Raw genomic sequence first — 26,895 nt, forward strand, 5'->3', positions numbered from 1 at the left:
TTTAAAATAAAGTATGAACATGTAAACATTGAAATAAACTTTATTACTCCCTCGTTTCATATTAGTTGACCTCTATTGACTTGACTCACCCATTAAGAAAATATTAACTAGGGGTTTATTTTATCAAATTAGCCTAATTAATTATACTTTAAAAATATAAATTTGATGAAATACACTTTATTTAGTCATTTAATGTTAAGGGTAGTATTGGAAGAACATAATAAAATCCTCTTGATTTCATCAAAGGACAACTAAATTGAAACAAATATTTTTAGAAAGAGAGTCAACTAAACGAAACGAAGAGAGTAGTAAATAAAATGTAATCACGAAATAATTAAATAAATAAATAAATAAATAAATAAATAAATAGAAGTGAATATTTTATAGATTTTGGGAATTCAATGAACATTAGAATCCCAAAGAATGAAATTGAAAGCAAATAAAGGAAGAATTCCATTTGCAACAAGAAAGTATGGCAGCCTGCTTTGGCATCTGTTTGAGCACTTCTCAAGCAGGTGTGGAGCAGGTTGGGCGCTTCTTTAGAGCAGATGGGGCATGTGTCACCTCCATTGGACTTTTTAGTCCCGTCTCGCACTCCTTTGACCTTTGAGGTCCCCTCGATCCTCCTTGAAGGTAATCATCATCTATTTGGCACCTTTTCATTGCACTAATGAGTTGTCAAGCATCTCTAACATCATAAGCATCCCATTGAGGGTTTTCAACTTCTCTCACGATGTGAGTCATTCCAGCCTTGTACCCAAGGAATGCAGTGAGCTTGCAAGGCTTGCTTTGGTCATTCTTTGGGAATGACTTCACTGCTATAGTATGAGAAAGATTGAAATGAACATCTTTAACATAATATTGTATGTTTTACTTCTTTGTGTTTATATTTCAGAGGGTAGACCACAGATATAGGAATTACGAATGCCAGCAGTTCACCAAATGACAATGGATGGGATAGAACAACGATTTTTGGTGATGATTCAAAAAAATTTGTTCATATTCATAGTTATGAACTATGGATTCTCTTTAATACAACAAGAATGAATCTCTATTTTCCACAAAAAAAAAATGTTTTCAACAGTTCAATATGACCGAAAATGCATAATGATTTTAATGAGGAAATTGCTTTAAGAGCTCTCTTAGCATATGGTTGCAAAAATTCATTATATTAATCATGAGAATTAATCAAGTATAACTAATCACCAAATAGAAAATAGATGACACATTTTTATCGGTGAGGAAAAAATTGTCCGAGCTGATAATTTTAAACACGCAATAATCCGAGGATTGTAATATTTACATCACCATTAGTCATAATTGAAGCTTAATAATGAATAGTCAATGTGTCAATGCCAGAATAAATATTAGATTCAGAATATTTTTAACAAAAAGTCTTAACAATCGGTGATCAATTTACCAATGTATTGCAATATTTACATCATCACTAAACATAAACTAAAGCCTAACAATCAGTAATTATTTGTCAGTGCTAAAATAGACATCAGATTCAGAATTTTTATTTTTTTTAAAAACCTTTTGTAATGTGAAAAAGAATGTAGTCATACCCTTTCCCCTGTGTCTGGCAGCACGCTTCCTGGGGAGAAATCCCAAAAATTCATGTCTTGGATGCTCGAACTTCCTGTGAGACATTTTCTTCTCCTTGGACCTGTAACCAATGTAAACACATCAATCAGCTTTAAACCTCAATAACCTCAGAACAGCCCCACGAAATTCACACAAAAATACATATTATAAACACTCGTAGGAAGAAAAAATGTACACACAATCTATAGATTTACGACAAAAAAAAGAATTCTAGGGTAATATGGAAATAAAACGTAGTTTTAAGCCAGGACTCCTACTTAAAGAAAAATTAATAAAAATAAAAAATCTAGTTCTCCTTATATTGTGTATTTTGCCACAAATAATTCACGTTAGCTAGGACTACGAAAAAATAAAAATAAAAAAAGCAAGGACTCCTTATATAGTTATACGGTGTAATTTGCCAAAATTAATTCAGGTACATCTAGTCCTATTATTATTTATACTTTGCCAAAAATAGACAAATTCAAATAAGTAAATTTTAGTTCTAAATTAATCAAAATTCCTCTTTGTCAAAAATAACTAACGTACTTCTATTGTTGGTTATACTTTATCAAAAATAGTCAAATTTAAATTGATAATTTTAGGAGTTTTTAATTGATCAAAATTCTTCCTAATTCATTATATTTTAGGAGTCAATATTATAAAAAAAAAATAATAATTAAGAAAAAGGCGAAAAGACGATTTTGTTTAAAGATGAGTCTTTTAATGAAAGGCAAAAAGTTCAAATAACTTTTCTATGAATCTTCACACTTTTAATATTTTATATATATATATATATATATATATATATATATATATATATATATATATATATATATATAAAATTGATGGTTTGACATGAAACACACGTACAACGCAAGTATACCTGATTAGTATATATATATATGTGTGTGTAAATTTCAATCATATATGAGTAATAATATAATTTTCAGTCAAAAAATTGGCTTTAAACAAGTTCCGCCGATAATGTAATCTCATTTCACAAGTGGAGAATTATTCAATATTGGAAATGTATTTGAAATTTTTTCAAGTTCACATAGTGCGAGATTAATAAGGAAAACGGCATTTCACTCAACTTTTGTTCCTATAATTTGAACTCTAGCATGTTTGATCAAATTTGTAGGAAATAAAAAGTATTTTTTATTTCACAAAGTATTTTAAATTGTTAAAATGACTAAATAAATTAAAATATTTATTTTTAATATAAAAATTAAATTAAATAAAACGAAGCGAGTAATTTTCTAAAATACGTACATCGAAATTTTCAATCAGGGAAGCAATTGTCAGAAATCAAGCTGAAATTTGGTTGAGCATCAACAAAGGGAATGTAATAAAATAAAATAAAATAAAATAAATGGCAAGTCAATTTACAGTAAAAAAAAAAAAGAGGGAGAAAAAACAAAAAAAGGACAAAAAGTAAAGGAGGGAAATAAATTGAAAACTTCAGAAGAATTTAAGAAAAGGCAAAATGGTTCGGTGGATCCTTGTATTATGTCTATTTTGTAATGTAGCTATTTCTACTTATATGTTTGTCATCTGGACCCTTGAACTCATTAAACAATAATATTTTAAATCTCTCTGACGGTGTGTGTTACACAACCGCCCCACGTCAGCTGCCACGTCACTTTTGAGTATTACATTAAATCTAATGTCCACGTCTGTTGCCACATCAGCCGCCACATCATTTTTAAGTATTACATTAAAGTTTATGTCATTTTTAAAATGCTACATAAGAAATTAAATATTAAAATAAATTTAATTAAATAAATTCTTTTTATAAATTGTAGAAATTCTAATCCACAAACACAATAAATTTTTAATTTAAATCAATTTAAATTTTTAACTATAAATTCTAATATACAAACACAATAAAGTTAATTAAACGTCAAATTTATTCTGAATAACTGAAATTTCTCACCAATTAATTTAAAATTTTAACTATAAATTCACATACACAAGCATAATGAATTTTCAATTTTTATTTAAATATCTTTAACAATTTGTAAAAGTTACAAAATTAATCCTAAACAAAATAAAAAATTTAAATTGAGAAAGTGAATAAAAAAAATTTAAAAAGTAAAACAACAATAATTTTTTTTTTTTTACAATGAACAACAACAACAATATCAACCACAGCAAAGACCTTGACCAAAAAAAAAACACAGCAATGACCCTTTTCAGAAATTCCATATATGATGATGAAGAAAAAGAAGACGAAGAGAGATGTATTTACATGTTAATGGTGATGGTCATGGCCAGGGGCGGACCCAGACTTTTCACCAAGTGGGTTCAATATATAAAAATTAAATACGCAACAAATGAAACAAAATAAAGTTTAATTAACTAAAACATATTATTACAATACTATTCTACGAGTTTTCATTTCTTGAAACCTATTCATAATACTTTCATCAAAAACAGTATTAAATATATATTTTTTTCTACATAAGGAACCATAAAACTGCTCATGAAATCAATATCCATTCGATTTCTCAATTTACTCTTGATCAACTTCATTGCCGAGAAGGCTCTTTCAACTGTAGCAGTGGCAACTGGCAGAAGCAATGCAAACTTTACAAGACAAAACACAAAAGGATAATTAAAGTATTTTTTTTGTCTTAGCTAGCTCCTCGGAAAGTTCACCAAGTCCTTTTAGATTAGAAACCTTTCATCAACATCACGAACATCAATAATATAAGTTTGTAGCTGATTCTTGAGAGTAACCATTATATTTTCATCAAAATTATCAGGATATAATTCAGCCATTCTCAACATTTTATTTATGTCCAAACTAGCAAATGAGTCAACAGGATTCAAGCAAGCAACCCCAATAAGAAAATTTGTTCTCACCTCATTAAAACGATCATTGAGTTCTTGAAGTTGGCAATCAATAATTTTAAAAAATACTTCCACACGATAGTGGTGTGAAATACTATAATTAGCAAATCTTCGTCGAGATCTTCCAAAATGAACATAGAACTCATCAAAATTGGGTATCAAAATATCATACCTGACACAAAATGCAGACACATTTTTTATAAGTGGATCCCATCTTTCATCCCGTAAATCTTGCAATCATTTTTTTACCACTTTAACAAGTAGAACAACATTTGCAATATCTTATTTTTTTTCTTCTGTAAGGATTCATTAAACTCATTTGTGATTGCTAAAATATCTCTCATTACGTGCAATATGAAAGCAACCTCAAACGTTTGACAAGTTCTGAGATATCCTGTTGCCCTAGCTTTTTCTTCAACAGATTCAGAATCAACAACAATAGTATCAAGGAAATCAGTAATAGAACTGAACATACTAATAAAGTTCTTAAATGATTTATAGTGTGAACTCCAATGGGTATTAGTAGCTCTAGCAAGATCAAGTTCATGATTCAAGCCCTTACCAGTTTCAATCTCGCCCATATCTAGCGCCTCTTGAACTTTTTCTGCTTGAGCTTGTCGAAGTTCATCCATTCGTTTAAAAAAACCTCCTACTATATTTAATACATTGGAAATCAACAATACATGTTCTCCAACTTGAAGACATTTTTTAGATACACCAATGAGAGTCAACTGAAGTTGATGAGCAAACAATGAATTGCATGAGATGATCTACTTTTTTGTTGAATCAAAACTTTAAGTCCACTTAGATACCCTTGCATATTGCTTGCTTCATCATAGCATTGCCCTCGTATACAAGATAAACTCAAAGAATATTGAGAAAGATATTTAACAACTGCTTTTTTAAAACATAAAGCACTGGTATCATGAACATGGACAATCCCTATAAATCGTTCCACAACAGATCTCCCACCATCAACATATCGCAAAACAATTGCCATTTCCTCCTTACATGACACATCACAAGATTCATCTACTAACAATGAGAAATAATCACCGTTTAGATCCTCTACAATAGCTTTAATTGTTTCAAGTTTACATGCAGTGACAATATCCTTTTGAATTTATGAGAAGTCAATTGATTATTTTTTGGAGCCTTTTTCAACACAAAATCTCTAATTCTATCACACCGACTTGCATACCATAAAAGAATTTCAAGAAAGTTACCTTTATTCAATGATGATTCATCTTCACGGTGTCCACGGAATGTCAATCCTTGATTCAAAAGAAGTCTCACCACATCAACAGAAGCTTGTAAACGAATTCTGTTTTCAAGATTGGTTTGATTGGATGGCTTCACAAATGCTGCTTGAATTGATTGTTCTTGTCGCATTAGATCTTCACACTTTTTCTTTTCTTGATTGTGATCACTGTTTGGGCCTCCAACATGCATATCTAGTCTTTTCTTTTTATGCCAACTTCTGAATCCTATACTTGAAAATGCTTCGCCTCCACGTTGATGAATGCTTTCATCTTGAAATAAATAACAACATAAACATAAGCGGCATCTTCAATTTCACTATACTCCAACCAATCATGATATGTTTTATACCATTTACGATTAAAATGACGTTTTAATCCAGAAATATCTCTTTGAGGAAATTCGCGAACTCGAGGTTGATGAGGACCTCTTTGAATATATGTTCGCCTAATCTCATCACGATCATTCAGATGATATTCCCAAATAGATTTTCTTTCTTTTGGATCTGCCCGTAAAGAATCAAAGTTTACTCCTTGTTTTTGTTTTTTAGCAGAATGATGATTTTCTTCTAATTGATTCAAGTTCTCTTCCACGCGAGGAGTATTTTGAGTGAATGAACTTGATTGCGCCAACTTTGATGATACCAAAGCTAAATATATCTTTATTGAATTTAGAACCTGTATTGCCGAATTAAACGTCTCAGTAGAAAAGTAAGAGTTATTGTTCGTATTTGAATTTTGAAAAATTGTAAAGAAGAAATTGAAGAGAAAATTAATTGTGATTTTCTTCAATTCTAAGTAGAAAGAGTTCTTTTAAGAGTTCTAAGTAGATAGAGGCGATAACAGTGTTGAGTGAGTGAAATGTGAAATCATGAAAACCTATTACCCTTTCCCTTTGGGCTTGACTGCTGCTTTACCCTTTTTTTTTTCACTAAGTTTGTTGCTTAAACGTTTTAAAAAAAGGGCTGCTTCTTTGGGAATCAAACTCGCGTCATGGGTTTCATGAATTGATGCCACTTCCACTAAACTGGACGGTGGTTTGTGCCTTATTTTCTTTTTATTTTTTGCTAAGGTCGTTGTATTACTAATGCTGAAAAGTTTTAAGAAAAGGTTGCTGCTATTAGGGTTCAAACTCGCGACGCCAAATGGAGAATTGGACTCGCTACCACTGAACTGGCGCCTTTACTTGTTTACAATGGGTTCAAATTTAAATATATACTATTATACTGATTATATATACACATATATACAGTGTAATTTTTAGACGAAGTGGGTTCATATGAATCCACGTGAACCAAGATGGATCCGCCCCTGACCATGGCTGTGGGGTGGGAGGACGAAGAGAGACAAAGAGAGTTATGGGGGGTGGGGGACGTTAATGGTGATGGCCATGGCAGCTATGGCTGGACGGGGTGAAGGGTGGGGTGGGATGGCTGGACGAGGGAGGAGGGCTGGACGGGGGTGAGGGGTGGGGTTGGGGTGGGGGTGGATGGATGGGGGGGGGGGGGCGGGGGGGGGGGGGGGGGGGGGGTGTGGCTGGACGGAGGGGGGGGTTGGGGAAGTTTTTTTTTTATTTTTAATTTTAAAATTTATTACTTTTAAATTTTTAAAAATATTTTAAAATTAAAAATGATGGAGGGAAAAAAGGCTATTTTTTAATTTTTGTTAATTTTGATATTATTTTTAATTTTTTAATTATTTTAATATAAAATTGATCAAAAATTGACCCTCACTCGTACCCTAGGCGCGTGCCTGCACGCACCTCGTCCTAGTCAGCCATTTTAATGCCACATAGGCCTGGTCAAAGGTCAAAGGGTTTAAAATGTTGTTATTTTAATGGATTCAAGGGTCCAGATGAAAAACATGTAAATAGGAGTATCCACATTACAAAACGGACATAATACAAGGATGTAAGAAAATTATTTTCTACTACTAAAGGATTTAATGCAGTGGTGGATTTATGGGTTGCTCCTTTTTTTAATCAAAGGTATTTTGTTTGAGTGTTAAATATAAAAAAAATCTTTGATAGAAAATATTTCTCTCAAATGAGTCTTACTCAATAAAAATTTGAATTAATTGAGTTCTCATATATATATCGAATACCAAATAAAAAGCAAAGAAAAGCATTTAGTCTTGGAAGTTACAATCCAATCAACTAATTTCTCACTCACCTTTTATCAACTCCACTTAGGGGAAAAATGATTTTCTTGAGAGTAGTCTATTTTTCTATACCTTCCTTTTTCGTGTCTATTTTCGACCATGGAAAAAAAAGGCTTTTTTTCCTGCTGTAATTTTCACTTTTTTTTTAATAGCTTACGTACGAACCTGACAAAGACTTGCAGTACCCACTTTAAATTTTCTTGACTTATTAATACGTTTCTTATCACTCACCCGTCTTCGCTACAATTTCGGTTATCATTTTCTTTATATCAGATTATGATATTATTGATCAATTTAGGCGTATATGCAGAAATCAATATGTACTTTTAGAAATAAAATGGAAAATTTTTAGAAATAATATGGAAAAATTTATATTTTGTGGCTTAAAGTAAATTATAAATATATTAACAAATTATCTCATTAGGAATAAAATAAAAAATTTAAAGTTAAATTGTAACTAAATATATACAAACATCATTTATTTTTTTTGAAATTAATTCAATAACAATATGTCATATAAATTAAAAGTTGAAAGAGAGAATACTTACTTTGTCTCAATTTATATGACCCTTCGTCAAAAAAATTTATTAGAAAATTAATTTAAAATTTTATTTTACCTTAATAGAATTATTTAGTCACATAAACGTGCTGGACCATAAGTAGGGGTGGGCGTTCGATCGGTTCGGTCTGATTGTTTAATATCGGTTCGGTTTATCGATTTTCGGATTGATAAAAATGATATGTAACCAAACCGAAATAAATTCGATTTGGTTTGGTTTTTACAAATTCGATTCGGTTATTTCGGATTTTTATTTCGGTTTGAAATATTAAAGTAGTTAGCCTCTCTTTTTCATAATTGAGCATTTTAAATTGATGGTTTTTTTAGAAAAAATATTTTTTTCAAACCTGTTTTTCATTCTCAAATATAAATAACTATAAATAACTCAACATGGATGAAACGAAATGAAATACATAACGTCATTAATCATTACATATAAAATAACCTTGCATAAATAGTCTACAAAACAACACAAAACTCATAAAAATAGTCCATGAAACAACATACTTTCTGCATAAATAGTCCATAAAACAGTCCAAAGTCTCCAAAATAGTCCATAAAATATTTGAGTCACTAAAACAATCCATAAACAGCCTACGGCGTATGCGAATTTGCTGTTAAATGTTAATTGTGAATGTAAATTACTAAATATTATATATATATATATATATATATATATATATATATATATATTATTTATTTATAAATTTTTGGTTTTTCGATTTAACCGAATTTAAAAAATAAAAATAAAAACCGAACCAAAAAATCAAAATTTTAAAATTACAAACCGAATCCAATCCAAAAAAATGAAAAAACCAAAACCAAAATTAAATGTCGATTTGATTTTTCAGTTTTTTCGGTTTAAATCAAAATATTGCCACCCTTAACCATAAGTTTCAGAAGACAATAATATTTTTTAAAAAGTTGTGTTCATCCATCCCAAACACATACATGAGTAGATATGGATGGAAATATCATTAAGCTAAAATCCTAATTTTCAAATTTTTGGCTAATTAATTTTGAGAAAATACATAAAGTATCCCTTGAACTTGTTCAACTTTTTCAAAAAGAAACCTAAACTATACTTCCGACCTATTACCCCACGAATCTTACTTAAACCGTTGTAAATAACCTCCTTTTCAGCCAACACCAGTTACACCAATAAATGTGTATATCACATGCCAATCAGCATTTGACACGTGTCAATGAATTTTAATCTTTTTCTTTATTTATTTTCTTCCTTTCTTCTTCACATTTCCTATTAAATTTCTTGCAACAACCGCCAGTACGAACACCAACAATATTTCTTTTAATAGAATTGATCAAATTGTATTTTGCAGGATCTTTTTTAGGGTCAAAGTTTTCAACACTAGTTCCAACCACGAAGAAGTTATAGCTGTGGAGATGAAAAGGATGTGATTCCATCGATAACAAGTTGGTATCTTGGATTACTATTTCAACAGTGGAATTGAAAGCAATTTTACTGATCCTTGTGCCTACATTAGCATCTTTTCCCACAAAAAATTAATTTTTCATATTGGGTTTATCGTCGGAAAATACCTTCTCCCCGGAAAAAATGATGGCTAACATACCATCTTTTTTTTTACCCTTTTTAATCTCTTTATCATTTTTCAATTCAAGATAAAACTTTTCCAACACTAATTTACACGAAATCACCAATTCGATAAGTCCACTGCTTCGTCGGCTACCATTGTAGCAACTTCCAAATTATCGTAATTTGTCATCCAATTGTCATTTGAATTTTTTTTGAGTGTCGTGTAATTTATCCAAAAGATTCTTTCACCTTACGATTTAAACATATGAAAGGAACAATTTAAATTAAAAAATTGCCCAAAATGAAAATGTATATCCAATTTGAAACTAAAGAAAAGGGAAAGTAAGCCAATGAAAAAAATAATTTTAAATAGTCTTGTATTGTGTTTTTATCATTTTATCATTGTTAATAAATATGTTTAATGCTTGATTGTAGTAATATAAGGTGTAAAAATCGAATGTTAAAACAACTTTTTGGTTCAAAAGAGGAGATGTTGTACAAAAATAAAAACTAAGAAGTTGTTGAACAAATGGAGAAGACAACTAGTTAATGCCACATGACAATTTTCTATTGGCTTGAGGGTGAATTTTAAGTTAATTGACAAATAAATTACACTTGGCAGTTTTTAATTGGTTAAAAGGGTCAACTTTTAAGCAATTCACGTACCTCCTATGCGTGTCTACACACAAAGGTAATTTTTTTTTTTTTTATCAAAATAATGCATTTACAACGGTTTAAGTAAGTTTCGTGGGTAATAGGTCGGAAGTATAATTTAGGTGTCTTTTTGAAAAAATCAGACAAGTTCAGGGGTAGTTTATGTATAGTGGTTTATTATGTTTCCTTTTTCTCTTATATTCTAAGTCACGCTAAACTTGCTAAAGCAGGTAACTCATGATCGATATGCCTGCTTTATTTTCTTCAATCGTAGTTTTCTTTATTATTTCTAATTTATTATTATTATTCCTATATACCACTTCAAAAATTTAGTAATATTTTCCGTATTAATTATTTATTTTATTTTCCTTTTTAATTCATTATACATTTAAAAATTACATAAAAAGTATTATAAATCACCATAATTAACAAAGGTATTATAAATAATTAACAATTTAAAATATTCTTATATCAGTAAATTATGTACTTCCTTTTTAATTCGATATTATATTTAAAAATTACATTAAAATTATTATAAATCATAATAATTAACAATTTAAAATATTTTTATATATATGAATTTCATTGATCTAAATAAAATATATAAAATAATATTTATATATTTAATTATAAATGATAAAATTATACATATCTTATAATTTTTAAGTATCAATAATCGGCTTGTGGCTAGCACAGACAAAACCACCTAGTTCTTCATATATGACTACTCTCTCACTCTTTTCTTGCCCCAAATCAGAACTAGAGGTCTGTTAAGTGAATAGGATGGATATACAAAGTGGGCTAGTCTAAGTGGATATTTTATTGGTCTTCTTACATCTACAAGTGACGAAAAAAAATTGAAACAAAATTGTCACATGTTTATATAATGTTTATATAATATATCGATATTGTATAGATAGTTCTGTGCTATATCGATATTATATAAATGATATATAATCGATATATATAAGATTTATAACTATGTATCAATGATGTATATACATACATAAACACAATCTATACAATATTTATACATTGCAGCAGTTCATCTTCCTCAACGAACTGATATTTTTAGTTTAATCCCCATCAACACAAATCTAATCTAAGCAGTTCATGAAAAATTAGCTATTCTCCGAGGAATGAAATGAAGTCCATGGAAAGATACGCTATTTCTCCACTTTGACAATCAGAAAATACAATTGAAATAATTTTTGACATTGCCACTTTCTACAATTATATATCCGGATGTTCAACAAAAAAGGACCAAAAGAAACAAAAAGTATTAGATGAACTTTTGTGCTTAATAATAAACTGAAAATTCAAGATGGTTGAGGCTTGGTGTTAAGATACATGTTCAGAGACGGATCTAGAATTTAAAGTTTGTGGATTCCTTGAGCAAATAGAAAAATCAAATATAGTGGTTTACTTGGTTAGAACCCACAACCACGAGGCCTATAAAATTTTAGCAAGTTATGTACTATATTTCTCAATATAAATAAAGGATCGACACGAAAGTTACTGAGTTTTCGAGAACCTCCATCAATCACCCAAGATCCGCCCTTGTACATGTTGATGTGGAAGAATGTGACCCTAGTTGGTTAAGACTATGGCCAGATCAGTCATTTCATAAATGCAGTTAACACTTCTTTCAAAAATCAATTAAGTAGTTATAACTAACTTTTGAAAGCTACAGTGTATAAATGCTATATGTACATTTATTCACTACTTTAATCAATAAGAAAAATTCTGAAGATTTTCTTTACTCTCTTCTTCTCTTCATTATTAAGTTTATAGTTTCTTGCTTCTTGAGAAAAAAACCTTCATGGTATCAGAGCTCGATCAATTAGGCTAGAGTTATTACACAAATTCTACGAATTGGTGTTTTTATTGAGCATAATATATGTATCAAGTCTCAGGACAACATTCGAATAGGTGATTCGTTCTTATTTTTCTAAAGTGCAATTGTAGTTGATTTCTGAGAATCAACATTTTCATCTAAAATTTCTGAGTCTTATGTTTGGACTGGTGATTTAGCTTTCGCGGAATGAAAAATTCATAAAGAATTTCTGTGATTTGTTAAAGTGTCAATATAGCAAATGAACAAGGAAATAGAAAGAATATGCAGAATGATCAGTTTTCTGGTTTGTCCTCTCAAAATGTTGTTAATTTGGCAATTCCTACACCAGAACAAGGTATTAACTATAATCACCCTCTCTTCTTAGGCCCGACTGATGTTAGTAGTCTTGGTATAATTTTCTTTTAATTGCTTGGGATTGAAAAAATATGCATTGTGGAGTAGATCAATTAAACTTGATCTTCTTGGTAGAAACAAGATTAGTTTTGATAGATGGCACTTTCATGATGAAATACATTTAGAGAAGATTTATGGGGGCAATGAGAGAGGATCATTACTATTGTCTTGTTTTGGCTAATAAATTTTGGTTTTAAGAGTTTGTTGAGTGGTATTGTTTTTTCTTCAAATGATTGTACTACATAAAATGATCTCAAAGAAAGATTTGATCATTTGGATGGGTCAAGAATCTATAGCCTACACAAATAAATTAGTACCTTGATGCAAGGTATTACATCTGTGTCTGCATATTATAATAAACTAAGAAATCTTTGGGATGAAGTTGAGGCCCTTATGCCTCCTTCTACTTGTGATTGTGAGAAATCTAAAGGGTTTGTAGCACATATAGATAGACAAAAATTATATCAGTTTCTAATGGATCTAAATGAGATGTACCATCAGGCTAAAAGTCAGATCTTATTAATGAACCTTTTGCCCAATATTAATCAAGCTTATGCAATGCTTGTTGGCAATAAGGCACAGAAGTTTGTAGTGTCAACTACTGGTGATTTAGGTATGAATATTATGACATCAAATAATTTGGATGCAATTATTTTAAATTCCAGAGCTGGTAATCATTTTAATGAAGTTGGAGGTGGTTGCACTGCAAATTAGAAGTTTAAGACGAGTAATGTTGGTCTTGTGTGTGATTACTGCAAATGTAAAAGTCATAACAAAGAATCTTGCTATAAGATAGTAGGGTTTCCAGCTAATTTTAAGTCCAAAAAGAAGGTGGGAGCTAGAATATATAGTAGTGCTCACATTGTTACCTATGAACATGTATCTAGTCTTGAGCAAAAAATACAGAAGGCTTAAGCCAATTTCATATATGCAATGAGTGTTGTAGGTCCAAGTATAGGATGGAACAATCAAGATAGTCAGGTTAAGAATGCACAATAGACATAAAATCTCAAAACTATTAAAAAGTCAAAGAAATCTGTTGAGGAATTGCTAAAGGGTTGTACATTTACGAAAGATTAATATGATCAAATTCTAATGATGTTGCAGCAAGGTTCTACTGACAAGACTGGAGATGAGACTAGTACAGTTTATTGTGGAGGTAAGTTTGTATTTGTGTCTGAAGATAGTGAAATCTGGATAATTGACACTGAAGCTACCAATCATATGGTATCCAGGTTGGATATGCTGTTAAAAGAGTCTATAACGTAGTTTAAAGAACCAAAGAAGGTGTTTCTTCCCAATGGGGAAATGTCAATGCTAGAAGCCTGATTATTAATGTGTTTCATATCCCTGAATACAAGTACAATCTATTGTACGTGAGCAAAATAACCAGGGAACTAGGACGCTCAGTTATTTTTTTCACATTTTTGTGTTTTACAGAAGCGTTGTAGTAGAAAGGTGAAGGAAATTGATAAGAAATATGAAGGACTCTATCTACTGCTAGGCATTTGTCTATCACAGATGAGCAACAAGCTTCAGTAACTAGTAAAGCTATGCAATTAGGAACTATGCAAAAGGATATGATGCTTAGGCATAAGAGACTAAGACATACTTATTTTATAGTTCTTAGCAAGCTTTTTTGTATGGACAAAGAGGAACTTTGTAAAGTGTCTAAATACAATATATGTCCTTATGAAAAGCAAATAAGATTAGTTTTTCCTTTAAGTAGTATTAAAAATATTTGTAGCTTTGACTTGATTCATCTTAATCTTTGGAGCCCTTATAAAATAGCTACATTTGATGGAAATAAGTATTTTTTTATAGTGGTTGATGAATTTTCAAGAATGATATGGGTGTTTTTACCTAAACATAGGTCTGGTGTGTGTCTATATATGTAACAACTAGCTTTTTGATAAAATATATGAATTGTGTGTTTCTGTGTGATTTGACTATTTTACTCCTCTTCCTAATTAAAAGATGGTATTTTTGTGGTATGGAGGTGATTGGAATGATTCTCGATGTATTTTGGTACCATTTATGTGATATTGTGGTTTTTTATGGTTTCGAAAGTCTTATTTTGAACTTATGTGAATATCTTTTAATTCGTGCGATGTATGGCTGAACAAACTGCCTCATCAACTTTAAAATATTGATTTAGGCTAGGTAAAATTTTGGTTCAGATTTCGGTGCACCCGAGCTCATTTCGACCAATTTGTTGAAAAGTTGAAAAATTAAAAATATGATTGTGGGACCCATATTTGGTTGGAACGACCTCAAATAGAAAACATGAATTCACTATCAGATTCAGAACGTCTATTTTAGTGTGGTAACATGTTTGGTGTGATTTTACGGCTTTTAAATCTCATTTCGATCCTTGATTTGGAAAATTATGATTTCGAGTTTTGAGGGTCAACTTTGTGAAAACATATTTTTTTGAAATTTTGATATCTCCATTGAAGTTCAGAGCATCGAATTTTGTGTGGTTACATAATTCTTTTGCATATATCGACTCCAAACGAATTTGGACATCCCGTCGAAGTCCGTTGGGAGTTAGAAAAATCAATTATAGCTGAAAAATCTGCAATATATAGTAGGTTTTTCTCCTCTTTTTTGGCCCATTTTGCTCATTTTTCATCTTGTATCTTGAGAGTTAAAACCTAAAATAATGTGGGAGCTTGAGAAGTTAGATTAACATTTATTTCTTGATTCTCTTATGGAATTAAGGTGAGAATTCACCATTTTCTTAGTAATTTCTTGATTAATTTTTCAAAACCCCAAAAATTTTAGGGCTTGATTTTAAACCTCAATTTCACTCATTTTCACTTGAATAATGTTTTAATCTTATACTTACTAGTTTTTCATCAATTTAACCTTCAAAACAACTTTGATTCTTGATTGTAACTCAAATTTCAAAGATTTTTACCCGATAAAGCTCAAAATTAATTTTTCTTCAATTTGACACTCATTTTTGACTTAATTTTTTAGTTGTAGGTTCCTAAAAGTATGGAGAATATATTTTTAAAGTAAAGTTACGGTTTTGCCCTTTTCTCAAAAACTCATTCTGGGGGTCCATTTTGATCGCGAAACAAAAGTAGTCAATATGGGCGTCGTTGATTTTGTTTTGATGCGTAGATTCCATAATTGATGTTTTTAATAGAGTTCAGGATCATTCGTGGAAATTAAGGTCATGGGCTCGAAGTGTAGTAGACTAGTTTCAGCTTTTGATATAGGTTATGACTTAACTTTTTCAGACTAGACTAGGTAGTAAATGATGGTACTAAGTGCATGTTAAGAGTAGGAACTAATCATGAAAAATTGATATCTATGTGTTGTATCCATATGGAGGCCTATATGTGATGTAATTGTCGAAATTGAAATATTATATGATGTGTGTGACTGTGTGGGGTCCTATGTGATATTGATATTCCTGAATACATGTGAATAATTATATTGTGTTGTTGAAATACCTATTGTGGTATCATTGGCATATTATGATATATTCATACTTGTTGATATATGTGACATGTGGAAATTCATGGATGAAACAAAAATAATGGGTGGATATTAGCTTACATTATTGTGAAAATATATCATTATGGTTGATTGTTGAAATGTATCATTGTGGTTGGTTGTGTAAATACTCATTGTTATTGGTTGTGACCATTATGTCCTCATATCATACTCATTCATGAAACATTGGTACCACCGTGGCAACACCTGAGTAACATTGGCAACATCTTTTTAAAATCCTCTTCGAGGGATGTGTTGGGTAGGAGATATTGTAATACCTTATAAAATCCTTTTCGAGGGATGTGCCGGAAAGGAGATATGAGATATGTGGATTATAAATGGATTGACAAACCCCCATGATTCCTACGTTGGGAAGATTTAGCACCGTAGGTATACAAAGATTGTGTGATGAGCCTGGAGGTTGTGCGATGACCTCGTGCATCATCATCATCATCATATATATATATTGCACTTACTTTATTGTGTTATATTGTGTTGTATTGCCATATAGACTTGTCATCTATGTATTTATCGTATCTTCCTTTACTTGTACTTGATGATCTTGAATATACATGTTTTCCCTTAAATTTCTTATATGTGATATAATGCGTACCTGTGTTCTATCTTGGTGTGATGTTGCGATATATGTGATATATTAGAACTGTTAATGTAAGTGTTGTGGGCTACCGTTGTGGAACATTTTCTGATTGTAGGTGAAGTGCCCTTTATATGCATTTTGTATGCTTTATTTTCTACTTTGCTCAGTTGACCTATGATACCTACTCAGTATAAGTAGACCGTACTCACTCCTACTTTATCCTTTCAGTGCAACTTTAAGTTCGAGTGCACCTCAGACTGATTGATTTCGGACGCCTTCAGATTTCTCAAGGTAGCGATTGAACATTCATACGTCCAGAATTCACCTCCATCTTTCTGTATTAGTTATGTCTTTATTAGTGTTCGGAGACAAATATTTTTCCTTTGTGGTTATTTTTCTGATGTATTTGACTCCGAAATTGTATTAGTAGTTCTTATGCTGTTGACACCAGGTTTTGAGAGTAATGAATGCATGTGTTGATTTTATTTTATTTTGCTTTTATTATATCTATGTAGTTCGACTTCGTTCCAGAAGCCTAACCTTGGGGCATTCTTATTTTTTCTCTGTGTGTATCAGTTTGGGTAAGAGGCTTACTTGTCAAGGTTCGCCGCGACAAGTGACATCATGACCTATCAATTTTTGGATCGTGACAATACATTAAGATATTTTTCAGTATTTTGAAACTCAGTTTGGGAAGTCTGTAAACGTCTTAGGGTCTGACAAATACACTGAGTTTGTCAACACAGTGTGAGATACTATGTTTAAAGAATTGTGTATAATTCAGTAGAGATTTTGACCTTATACTCCTTAACAAAATAAAGTAGTCGAGAGAAAACATAGATACAGCTTGAAAGTGACTAGAGCCTTAAGATTTCAAGCAAAAATACCTTTAGAATTTTGAGTTCACTATGTTTTAGCTGCAGTATGTCTCATTAATAGAATACCAAGCATTGTCATTCAAGACCAGATTCCGTATGAAAGATTGTATGGTGTAAAACCTATGCTAACTCATCTTAAGGTGTTAGGGTGTCAGTGTTTTGCAAAAGTATAAATGAACATGAAAAGTTGATGCCTAGATCTAGAAATACAATACACATGAGATATTTAAAAAAATCAGAAAGGATATGTATTGTATGATCTGATAGATCACACCTTCTTTATATATAGAGAGATCATATTTAAAGAGGATGTATTTTCTTTTGCTAAAATAGAAGCTCAAGCTAAGCAAACTATTTTTATTGATCCATTGTTAAATTGTGATGTCTTGTTACATAATCATGAGTATGTATGTCCAGTTGTGCCAACTAAACAAAGTCATTCTATCATAAATCCTAGTCTTATCAGAATTGAGATTGAAGTTCAGGCCAATGATGAAAATGTAGGAGTTAGGACTTTTGAGCATGATTTGATAGATAATGCAGATATTCAGATGGCTCAACCTGAATAGACAAGCTCATAACTGGATGAAAGATTTCGTGTCCTTAAATATTAATTCAGATGTTCAGTATCCTATGTGTAACTACATTAGTTACAGTCATTTATCATCTGCTTATCAGTCTTATCTTATGATTACTTTAACACTTATAGATCCTACTACATATTCAAAAGTTGTGAAAGACAAGAGATGGATAGATGCTATACAAACAGAAATCCATTCTCTTGAGGAGAACAAAACTTGAGAGATAATTCATCTTCCTACCGGCAAGAAACCTATAGGTTGCAGGTGGATATATAAGATAAAGTACAAGTCTATTGGTGATATGGAGAGATTTAAATCAAGAATGGTTGCAAAGAGATATAGCCAAAAGAAAGGCATAGACTACAAGGAAACTTTCTCTTCAGTGGTTGAGATGGTTACTATTAGATCCATCTTAGCTATTTCTGCTTCAAAAAACTAGCACATACATCAAATGAATTTATTTAATGCTTTTCTACAATGAGATTTGCATGACATTGCCTCAAGGATTTACAAGTTAAGGGGAGAATGTGTGCAGACTTAGCAAATCCTTAATGGTTTTAAATAGGCTCCAAGGTAATGGACCATAAGTTGACAGAAGCTTTGGTTACATCTGAAGTTTCCACAGAGTCAACATGATTATTCCTTATTTATAATGAAAATTAGTAAAGGAATAATTGTTATATTTGTGTATGTTGATGATATGCTTATTACTGGGAGTAGTATAAACTTATTCAGGACATAAAAAAAGCTTTAAAGATAGTTTTCAAAATGAAGGATCTATGGGAGTTAAAGTACATCTTTGGAATTAAGTTTATAAGGTCTAAGGCTGGTATTCTTATGCATCAGAAAAAATAGACTCTTGAGTTGATAGCTGAAATTGGATTGTCTGTAGCAAAATCAACAAATACTCCTAAATATACAAATGTGAAGTTGACTTCTGTGTAGTATGATGAATATTTAAGGCAAAGTCAAAGTATTTGTGCTGATCTACTAGTTGATCAAATAATGTATTAAAAGCTTATTGGTAAATTACTCTATCTCAATATAACCAAACCAGGTATCTCTTCTAGTGCCAAGACTTTAACTCAGTTTCTTCAACAATCTAAAAAATCTCACATGGATGTAGTATTGAGAATTGTCAAATACTTAAAGAAGCAACCAGGTCAAGATTTACTCTTAGCTAGTAACAAAGATGAAACGATTTTAGCATATTGTGATGTTAATTGAGCAACATCTTCTCTTACTAGAAAATTTGTTACAGGTTACATGATCAAATTAGGGAATTCATTGGTCTAATGGAAAGCTAAGAAATAGACTACAGTCTCAAGAAGTTTAGCTGAGGTTAAATATAAAAGTTTGGCCAATACAATTTTAGAAATCATTTGGTTGATTGGTATTTTAAAGGAAGTTGATGACAATGTTCATCTACCAGTTCATGTGTATAGTGACAGCAAAGAAAGCAGCAACTCAAAATTGTTGTCAATTCAGTATATCATGAAATAATAAAACACATTGAAATAGATTCTCATTTTATTAGAGAAAAGTTGCAACAAGGTCTAATTATTGTGAAGTATGTGCCTAGTCAAGATCAACTAGCAGATGTTCTGCCTAAAGGTTTACCTAAATATCAGCATGAGTATCTCTTATGCAAGCTTAAAACTTTAAACATTTTCTCACCTCCTAACTCGAAGGGGAGTGTTGAAATATATGTTGATGTGGAAGAATGTGATACTATTTAGTTAAGATTATGGGCAGATTTGTCATTTCATAAATGCAGTTAACGCTTAAAAGCTTTTCAAAGTCAGTTAAGTAGTTAATTATAACCAACTTCTGAAAGCTACAGTGTATAAATACTACATGTACATCTTTGTATTCATTACTTTTTTCAACAAGAAAAATTATGAAGCTTATTATCTTCTTTATCAAGTTTAAAATTTATTGCTTCTTGAGAAAAAAACCTTCAGCCAGAGGCTTTTTTTTACCTTTCTCTAATAGCTCTCACCTTTTCGCTCCTTTGGTGACTTAAATTAACAACCTTGAAATTGAAAGTGGAGGTACTTATCATTCGAGCAACCCTTTCTTGTCACTTGAGGAATTAGATTAAATTAAGGTATACTTTGGTCAAATTGTATATTAAAGTAGAGAATAAAAACAAATAAAATAGGTCACTAGACAAATACGTAAAATAACGAGGAGAAGAAAACGAGAGAACTAAACTCACTTCCTTTGTAACCCCCCCCCCCCCCCCCCCGGGGGGTCCAAAAGAGCAATTGTAGTATTCATTGAACTATGAACTTTATTTAGATTTCTTCTGAGATTGATATGATTCAGATACTAATGAAAGCTCATAAGCAGAATAAAATGCAATTGACTTTCAATTTTTAGACAAACTATTAATTCTTTTGACATCTCTCTTCACTATGGTGTATTTACTATCAAGGATTCATAAGAGAAACAATTTTAAAATTAACTTGATAGTTTTGAAGAACTTGCGGTATAATTCAAAATAAGATTTAACATAAATATATTATTATTTTTGGTTATTAAAGAAGAGTGTGATCGATATTATTGAATTGTTTGCAGGTTTCTTTTCAAATTAATGAGACTTCATTAATGTCTCTTTTAGACCATTGGGTAAAAAGGCACCAAATAAATGATTCATCTGAACATTAGTATTTTTTCAGCTCTTGATTAATGATAAAATATTTATTCATTCATAATTTATATTATTAAATATCTATATTCTACCAATTGCTTCTTGTATTTGTACTCTACAATCTACATCATTGTCTTCGCAAACGTTAGTTTAAGTCATACATTATTTGGTTATTAGAAGAAGAGTTAAATATTTTTTACTGTTCTTGCTTTTGTTCATCTCTTTCAATCTTATCGCGCTTCTATATTTGAAATACAATTTACGTTCTTTACACGTGAAATTTGTGCGTCACAAAGGACTCTCATCAATGATGGAGGCACTAATTTAAGTTTATATACACTCAAAGTGTGTGAAACAGAATTACCATACAAATACAACAACAAAATTATTATGCTAATTATTTTACACTGCTTTTAAATATTTGAAAAACCAACATGAGTTCTGGTGCAACGGATGGGGTTGCTCCACCCTTAACCAGAGGTCGAGGGTTCGACCCTGGGCATGAAGAAAACTCTGTTGGGAGCGCTACCCCTCGAATGGGGCCCTACCCGGTGTGAATCCAGATTAGTCGAATTCCAATGCGGGTACCGAACACCGGATGGGAAATCAAAAAAATTGAAAAGGCAAACCAACTGGCTAATTAAGTAAGAGCAACAATGACATTAGGCACGGGTAAAATATTTGGAGATGCCATTTTAAGAACCAACATTGAGCTAATTTAATTGGAGAGATCTTATTTTTTTGAGAAAAATAAGCACCACTGTCTTTTGAAATATTCAAAGAAAAAAATCAATTGAAGTGGTGTTTTTTTTGTTAATACAATATTTCTAATTTGTTTAAGTTTTTAAAAATTGTATTTATGAAACTCTTTAATGTTACTGCACAATTATTTATCTCTGCAGGAAATATGAACAAAAAGATAGCTTGAGCCCAAATGATGTTATTGGAGAAGATTTGTGTGTTTTTCTAGCTTTATACTGATAGAGAAACGAGATAGAGAAACTAATATTTTCTGAATAGCTGCTTACCTCTTCAATAATACATAATGAAATACTTATAGCTATACAACTGTCGGTTAGAGTTCTAATCTAGGAAAGAATATATATTGTCATAACTATACAATTTGTAATTAAATTCTATTCTAGAAAAGAGAATATTCTGTAACTTCTATACAATTATAATACTGCCTAACATCCCCCCTCAAATTGATACCGACGATCACACACTAGCAATTTGGAGATAAGATAGCTATGTCGTTCGCGTGTCATAACCTTTGTAAGCAAATCAACAAGTTGATCATGAGAAGAAATGTGTTGTAGAGTGATAAGACGATCAACAACTAGTTCCCGATGACAGTCCACCTCTATATGCTTTGTATTTTCATGTTGCACAGAATTTGTGGCTATTTTAATCGCACTAGTGCTATCAGCATGTAACACCGTAGGAGATATAATAGCAACACCAAGCTCAGATAATAGACGTCATAGCCAAACAATTTCCGAACTTGTTGCCGACATAGCCCGATACTCGGCCTTCTAGATAATTTAGATGTACGAGATTGTTTGTTACATTTCCAAGATATCAAGAATGTGCCTGAAATATGTACCAACCAGTAACGGAAGAAGGAGAGTCGGGACAACCAACCCAATCTGCATCATCAGTATATCCCTCAAGATATATAGGAGAATCAGAGCGGAAGAGAACACCTTGATTCATTGAACCACGAACATACCAAATGACCAGAAGTAATGCAGTGTGATATATATGGTAAGGATTAGCCACAAACTGACTTAGAACTTGTACAACATATAAGATTTCCGGCCTTCTCATAGTGAGATAAACTAATGATCCCACCAACTGCCGATACAATGTTGGATCACTGAATGGTTCACCATCAGCTTCCTTGTATTTTGTATTAATCTCCATTGGGGTGTATATAACCTTTCCATCAGTAAGACCAGCCGTAGCAACAAGATCACTAGCATACTTTTGTTGTGTAAGCATGATCTCAGTAGGCAAGTATAGAACCTCAAGTCCAAGAAAGTATGTCAATCGCCCCAAATCCTTCACCTTAAATTAGGTATGCAAGAATTCTTTTAACTTAGTAATATTCTCTTGATCATTTTCTGTGATAATGATATCATCAACATAGATGAGAAGTACTGTGATACCTATTGGAGAAGTACGAAGAAATAAGGAACAATTTGAATAACTTGAGAGAAGCCCACAGTTTGAAATGTGGATCGAAATTTATCAAACCAAGCTCTGGGAGCCTGTTTTAAGCCATTAAGAGATTTTTGAAGACGACAGACCATATTTGGTCTTGGCATAACACACCCAGGTGGTGGTTTCATAAACACAACTTCTTCCAGATCACCATGAAGAAATGCATTTTTCACATCCAACTGATGTAAGGTCCAACCTTTTATTGAAGTCAAGGCCAATAATGTTCGTACCATTGTCATCTTAGCAATAGGTGCAAAAGTCTCCTCATAATTCACCCCATACTATTGTTTATACCTTTGAGCAACTAACCGAGCTTTGTAGTGATCAATTGTACCATCTTTCTTTATTTTAATGGAATACGTCCACTTACTTCCAATGAAAACTCCATCTGTTAGTTTATCAACAAAGTCCTAAGTTGAATTTAGTGCTCAAAGCTCATTCGATATTGCCACTTTTTATCAGGTTTGTGTAGAAGCCTGGGATTAAGATGTAGGTACCTCAACAGATTCAGTCTAGTATACAAGGCATAGGATTTACCAAATTTCCCTGGAGAGTAACCAAGCCGTTCAGGAGTAAGGCGATTTGTTCTATTAGACCGATGTGGAGGAGTAACTGAATAAGAGGATCCTTCTTCTGAAGATGAGAATGACGATGTAAATTCATACTAGAAAGAGAAAAGGGCTGGAGAGCATCATTATCATAGTTCTCGGGTTGTTCTTGGAATTCAAGTAGATGATCAGTACTGGAAAGAGATGAGGGCCATACATCACCATTATCATAGTCCACGGGCTGTTTCATAGAATCAAGCTGAGGGTCAGTTGCTACCATATTATCATCAAACTTGTACAAAAAAGAGAGAGATTCTAAAGCATGTTTAAAATTGTATTTGTAAGAAAACTGGTCCTCAAAGATACTAATATGTCTAGATATTCGAAGATGAAGGCGAGATGCATCATAACATAGATACCCCTTTTGTGTGTCATTTTAGCCCACAAAAATACACTGTGTTGCCTTTGCCGAAAGCTTATGTCGTTCAGCTGGAAGACGGACAAAGCAAAAACAACCAAAAACTCAAATAAGTTTTTCAAGATCATAACTGGTAGGGAAGGAACCAGATGATGTAGTTACATTTGTCTGGTAAGCTTGGTGAGCAGTGCGTGAACGATTTGGGTGACGACGACAACCTGAAATATGATGGACAGTAATTTGCAATAAGCATAATATTTTTTCTTCTTAGGACAATTAGCTGCAATGTGACCAAAGTCTTGACATTCATAGTATTGGACACTTCTCTTAGTATTTTCAATTGAACCAACTGTTGTTAATTTTCCTACAAGTAATGCAACAGAAGGTGATGGCGTAGACTCTATGGCATCTTGAGTTCCAAGTCTTGTCTCTTCACACAAGACGGTTGTTAATACAACGTCAGAAGCAGGTGTGACTTCCCTTCTTTACAAACTGCCACGAATTGGCTCGAATTTAGGCCAGAGTTTCATTAAGAATTGCACCACCCTTGTCTTCTTTCATTCTCCCAACATCTTCTTGAGCCCTACCTTAGAAATATTTTGCATAAAAATTTGATCTTGTTCCGACAAGAGCAACTGCAAACGAGCATAAAAGGAGCGAACATTCTTGTCCCCCTATGTGCATTCTGCAATGTTGCATTCCACTTCAAACTCTCGCACAAGATTACTTTATTGATAGACTGTAAGGAGGTGGGTTCACATCTCAGAAGCAAAACTAAAAGGTCTAAGCCCCATAGCAATGTCATCATGTACCGAATTCAACATCCAAGCGATTACCTTCGCATCATTCAATTTTTAGAGATCCAACTCTTTTGCGTCTGTTGATGGAAGAGCAGAACCATCTAAAAACCCCAAAAGGCCCTTACCTTGAATAAAGATTCCAAAGTGGAATTCCCAGAGAGTAAAATTGGAACCATCCAATTTTGTGGAGAGCAAGTCGTGCGAAGATGATTGTGAATCCATTGATCGACCAATTACCAAAGAGGAAAAAAAAGGTACGCACAAAAAGAAACTCAAGAAGGTAGCAAAGTACCTGTGCAGAGAAAACAGAGAGCACTAAAGAAAATTATATGGTGGCTTTTGGGGGAGGATTGCCCAAGTCCATCTAAGAACACCAATTACCCATCCTTTTTTCGATGTGGGATACTTAACACTCCCCCGTACGCCCAGACCTCGTTAACTAGATCGTGGATAATATAATATGGGGGCCCAACATCGGTGAATTAAGATTTGGGATGGCCCTGGCCCTAATACCATAATAGAGAAACGAGATAAATAAACAAATTTTTTCTGAATAGATGCTTACCTCTTCAATAATACGTAATTAAATACTTATAGCTGTATAACTATAGGTTAGATTTCTAATCTAGGAAAGAATATATATTGTCATAAATATACAATCTGTAATTAAATCCTATTCTAGGAAAGAAAATACTATGTAACTTCTATACAATTATAATACTGCCTAACATATACTTCGTAATATCTATTTCATTAGCAAATTCATGTAGGACATATCATTCAGCAAAAGAACAAAGTTGTTATTGTTTGTGCCTTGATTATTCTGTCGCTTCAAGAGATAATATGCCTACATTAGATGTTGCAAAAATTTGTAGAGAATGATTATATCGAAACTTCCATTGTGACCTTAAGGATGCACATGATGAGGTCGTTGATAAATTAAAACACCCTTTTTAGTTCCTCTAGAGTGCTAGACTATGGTCACACAATTAATGTAACTAGTTTAGGATATGTGCATTACACGTGTATCAAACGTTAATTAAGAATAACCGTAAACATCACCAAATTGAACCAAGCTTGCTATAAGTTCAAAATTGTGTGATTGAATAGTTAAAATCAACTTTTGCCAGAGAAACTTTAAGCATTTAAATTTAATTAAACAAGAGAAAAGTAAAAATAATATGTTTGTTATAAAGTTGAATCCCAGATACTTCTTAATAAAATTATACAAGAACTTTATATAAGGTGAAATCCTAAATTTCTTTTTCTTTTTGTCACGAGCCAACCCTAAATAGTGATACAAACATTAGACTTCCTTACATAATTTGTACGTGCTTTGCATGTGTATCTCACATCAATCAATAAAATTATATAAACAAAAAAGAAAATTATTAGAAAGTAGGCATGAAAATAAATAATTAGGTAACAATCTAAAGGAATTTGCATATTAACTAACAATTCAGTCGTTGAAAGTTTTGATCTTTAAGGGTCTTGGCTCTCAATTGAGACCCAATCGGCTTGATTGCAAAATCAACTCCTGACCTTGACATTCGATCCCAATCCTGACTTTTATCCTTGATCGGGGTCCCAATTTTTAGTCCTAACTTAATACCTGACCTAAGACCCTGATCGTAAATTGAAATGAGACACGAATTTGTACCACAATTCATGACTTAACTTCCGACGAGCTCTAAAAATCCTAAAACTCAACTCCAACTGATAGTTCAGATATGTTTTGCTAGATATTTTGTGATAATTTAATTTTTTTTGGGTTTAATTTAGCTTTTTATTAATAA

At 31.9% G+C, this 26,895-nt stretch overlaps 1 protein-coding gene and 1 long non-coding RNA gene across 2 annotated transcripts; both read right to left on the reverse strand.

The window, feature by feature from the left end:
- Positions 1-365: 365 nt before the first annotated feature.
- LOC124886730 lies at positions 366-1,956 on the reverse strand. Its single transcript, XR_007044007.1, has 2 exons — positions 1,569-1,956; positions 366-818 (listed from the first exon to the last, which is right to left on the reverse strand). It is a non-coding gene; the product is annotated as an uncharacterized LOC124886730 (long non-coding RNA).
- Positions 1,957-4,121: 2,165 nt separating this feature from the next.
- Positions 4,122-5,078, reverse strand: LOC107870717. The gene is made up of 3 exons (XM_047410297.1): positions 4,696-5,078; positions 4,274-4,618; positions 4,122-4,179 (listed from the first exon to the last, which is right to left on the reverse strand). Exons 1-3 carry the CDS (start codon positions 5,076-5,078, stop codon positions 4,122-4,124), a joined length of 786 nt encoding a protein of 261 aa, XP_047266253.1.
- Between the last annotated feature and the right edge of the window lie 21,817 nt (positions 5,079-26,895).

This window comes from Capsicum annuum, chromosome 1 (assembly GCF_002878395.1).
Source record: "Capsicum annuum cultivar UCD-10X-F1 chromosome 1, UCD10Xv1.1, whole genome shotgun sequence".
Lineage (NCBI taxonomy): Eukaryota > Viridiplantae > Streptophyta > Magnoliopsida > Solanales > Solanaceae > Capsicum > Capsicum annuum.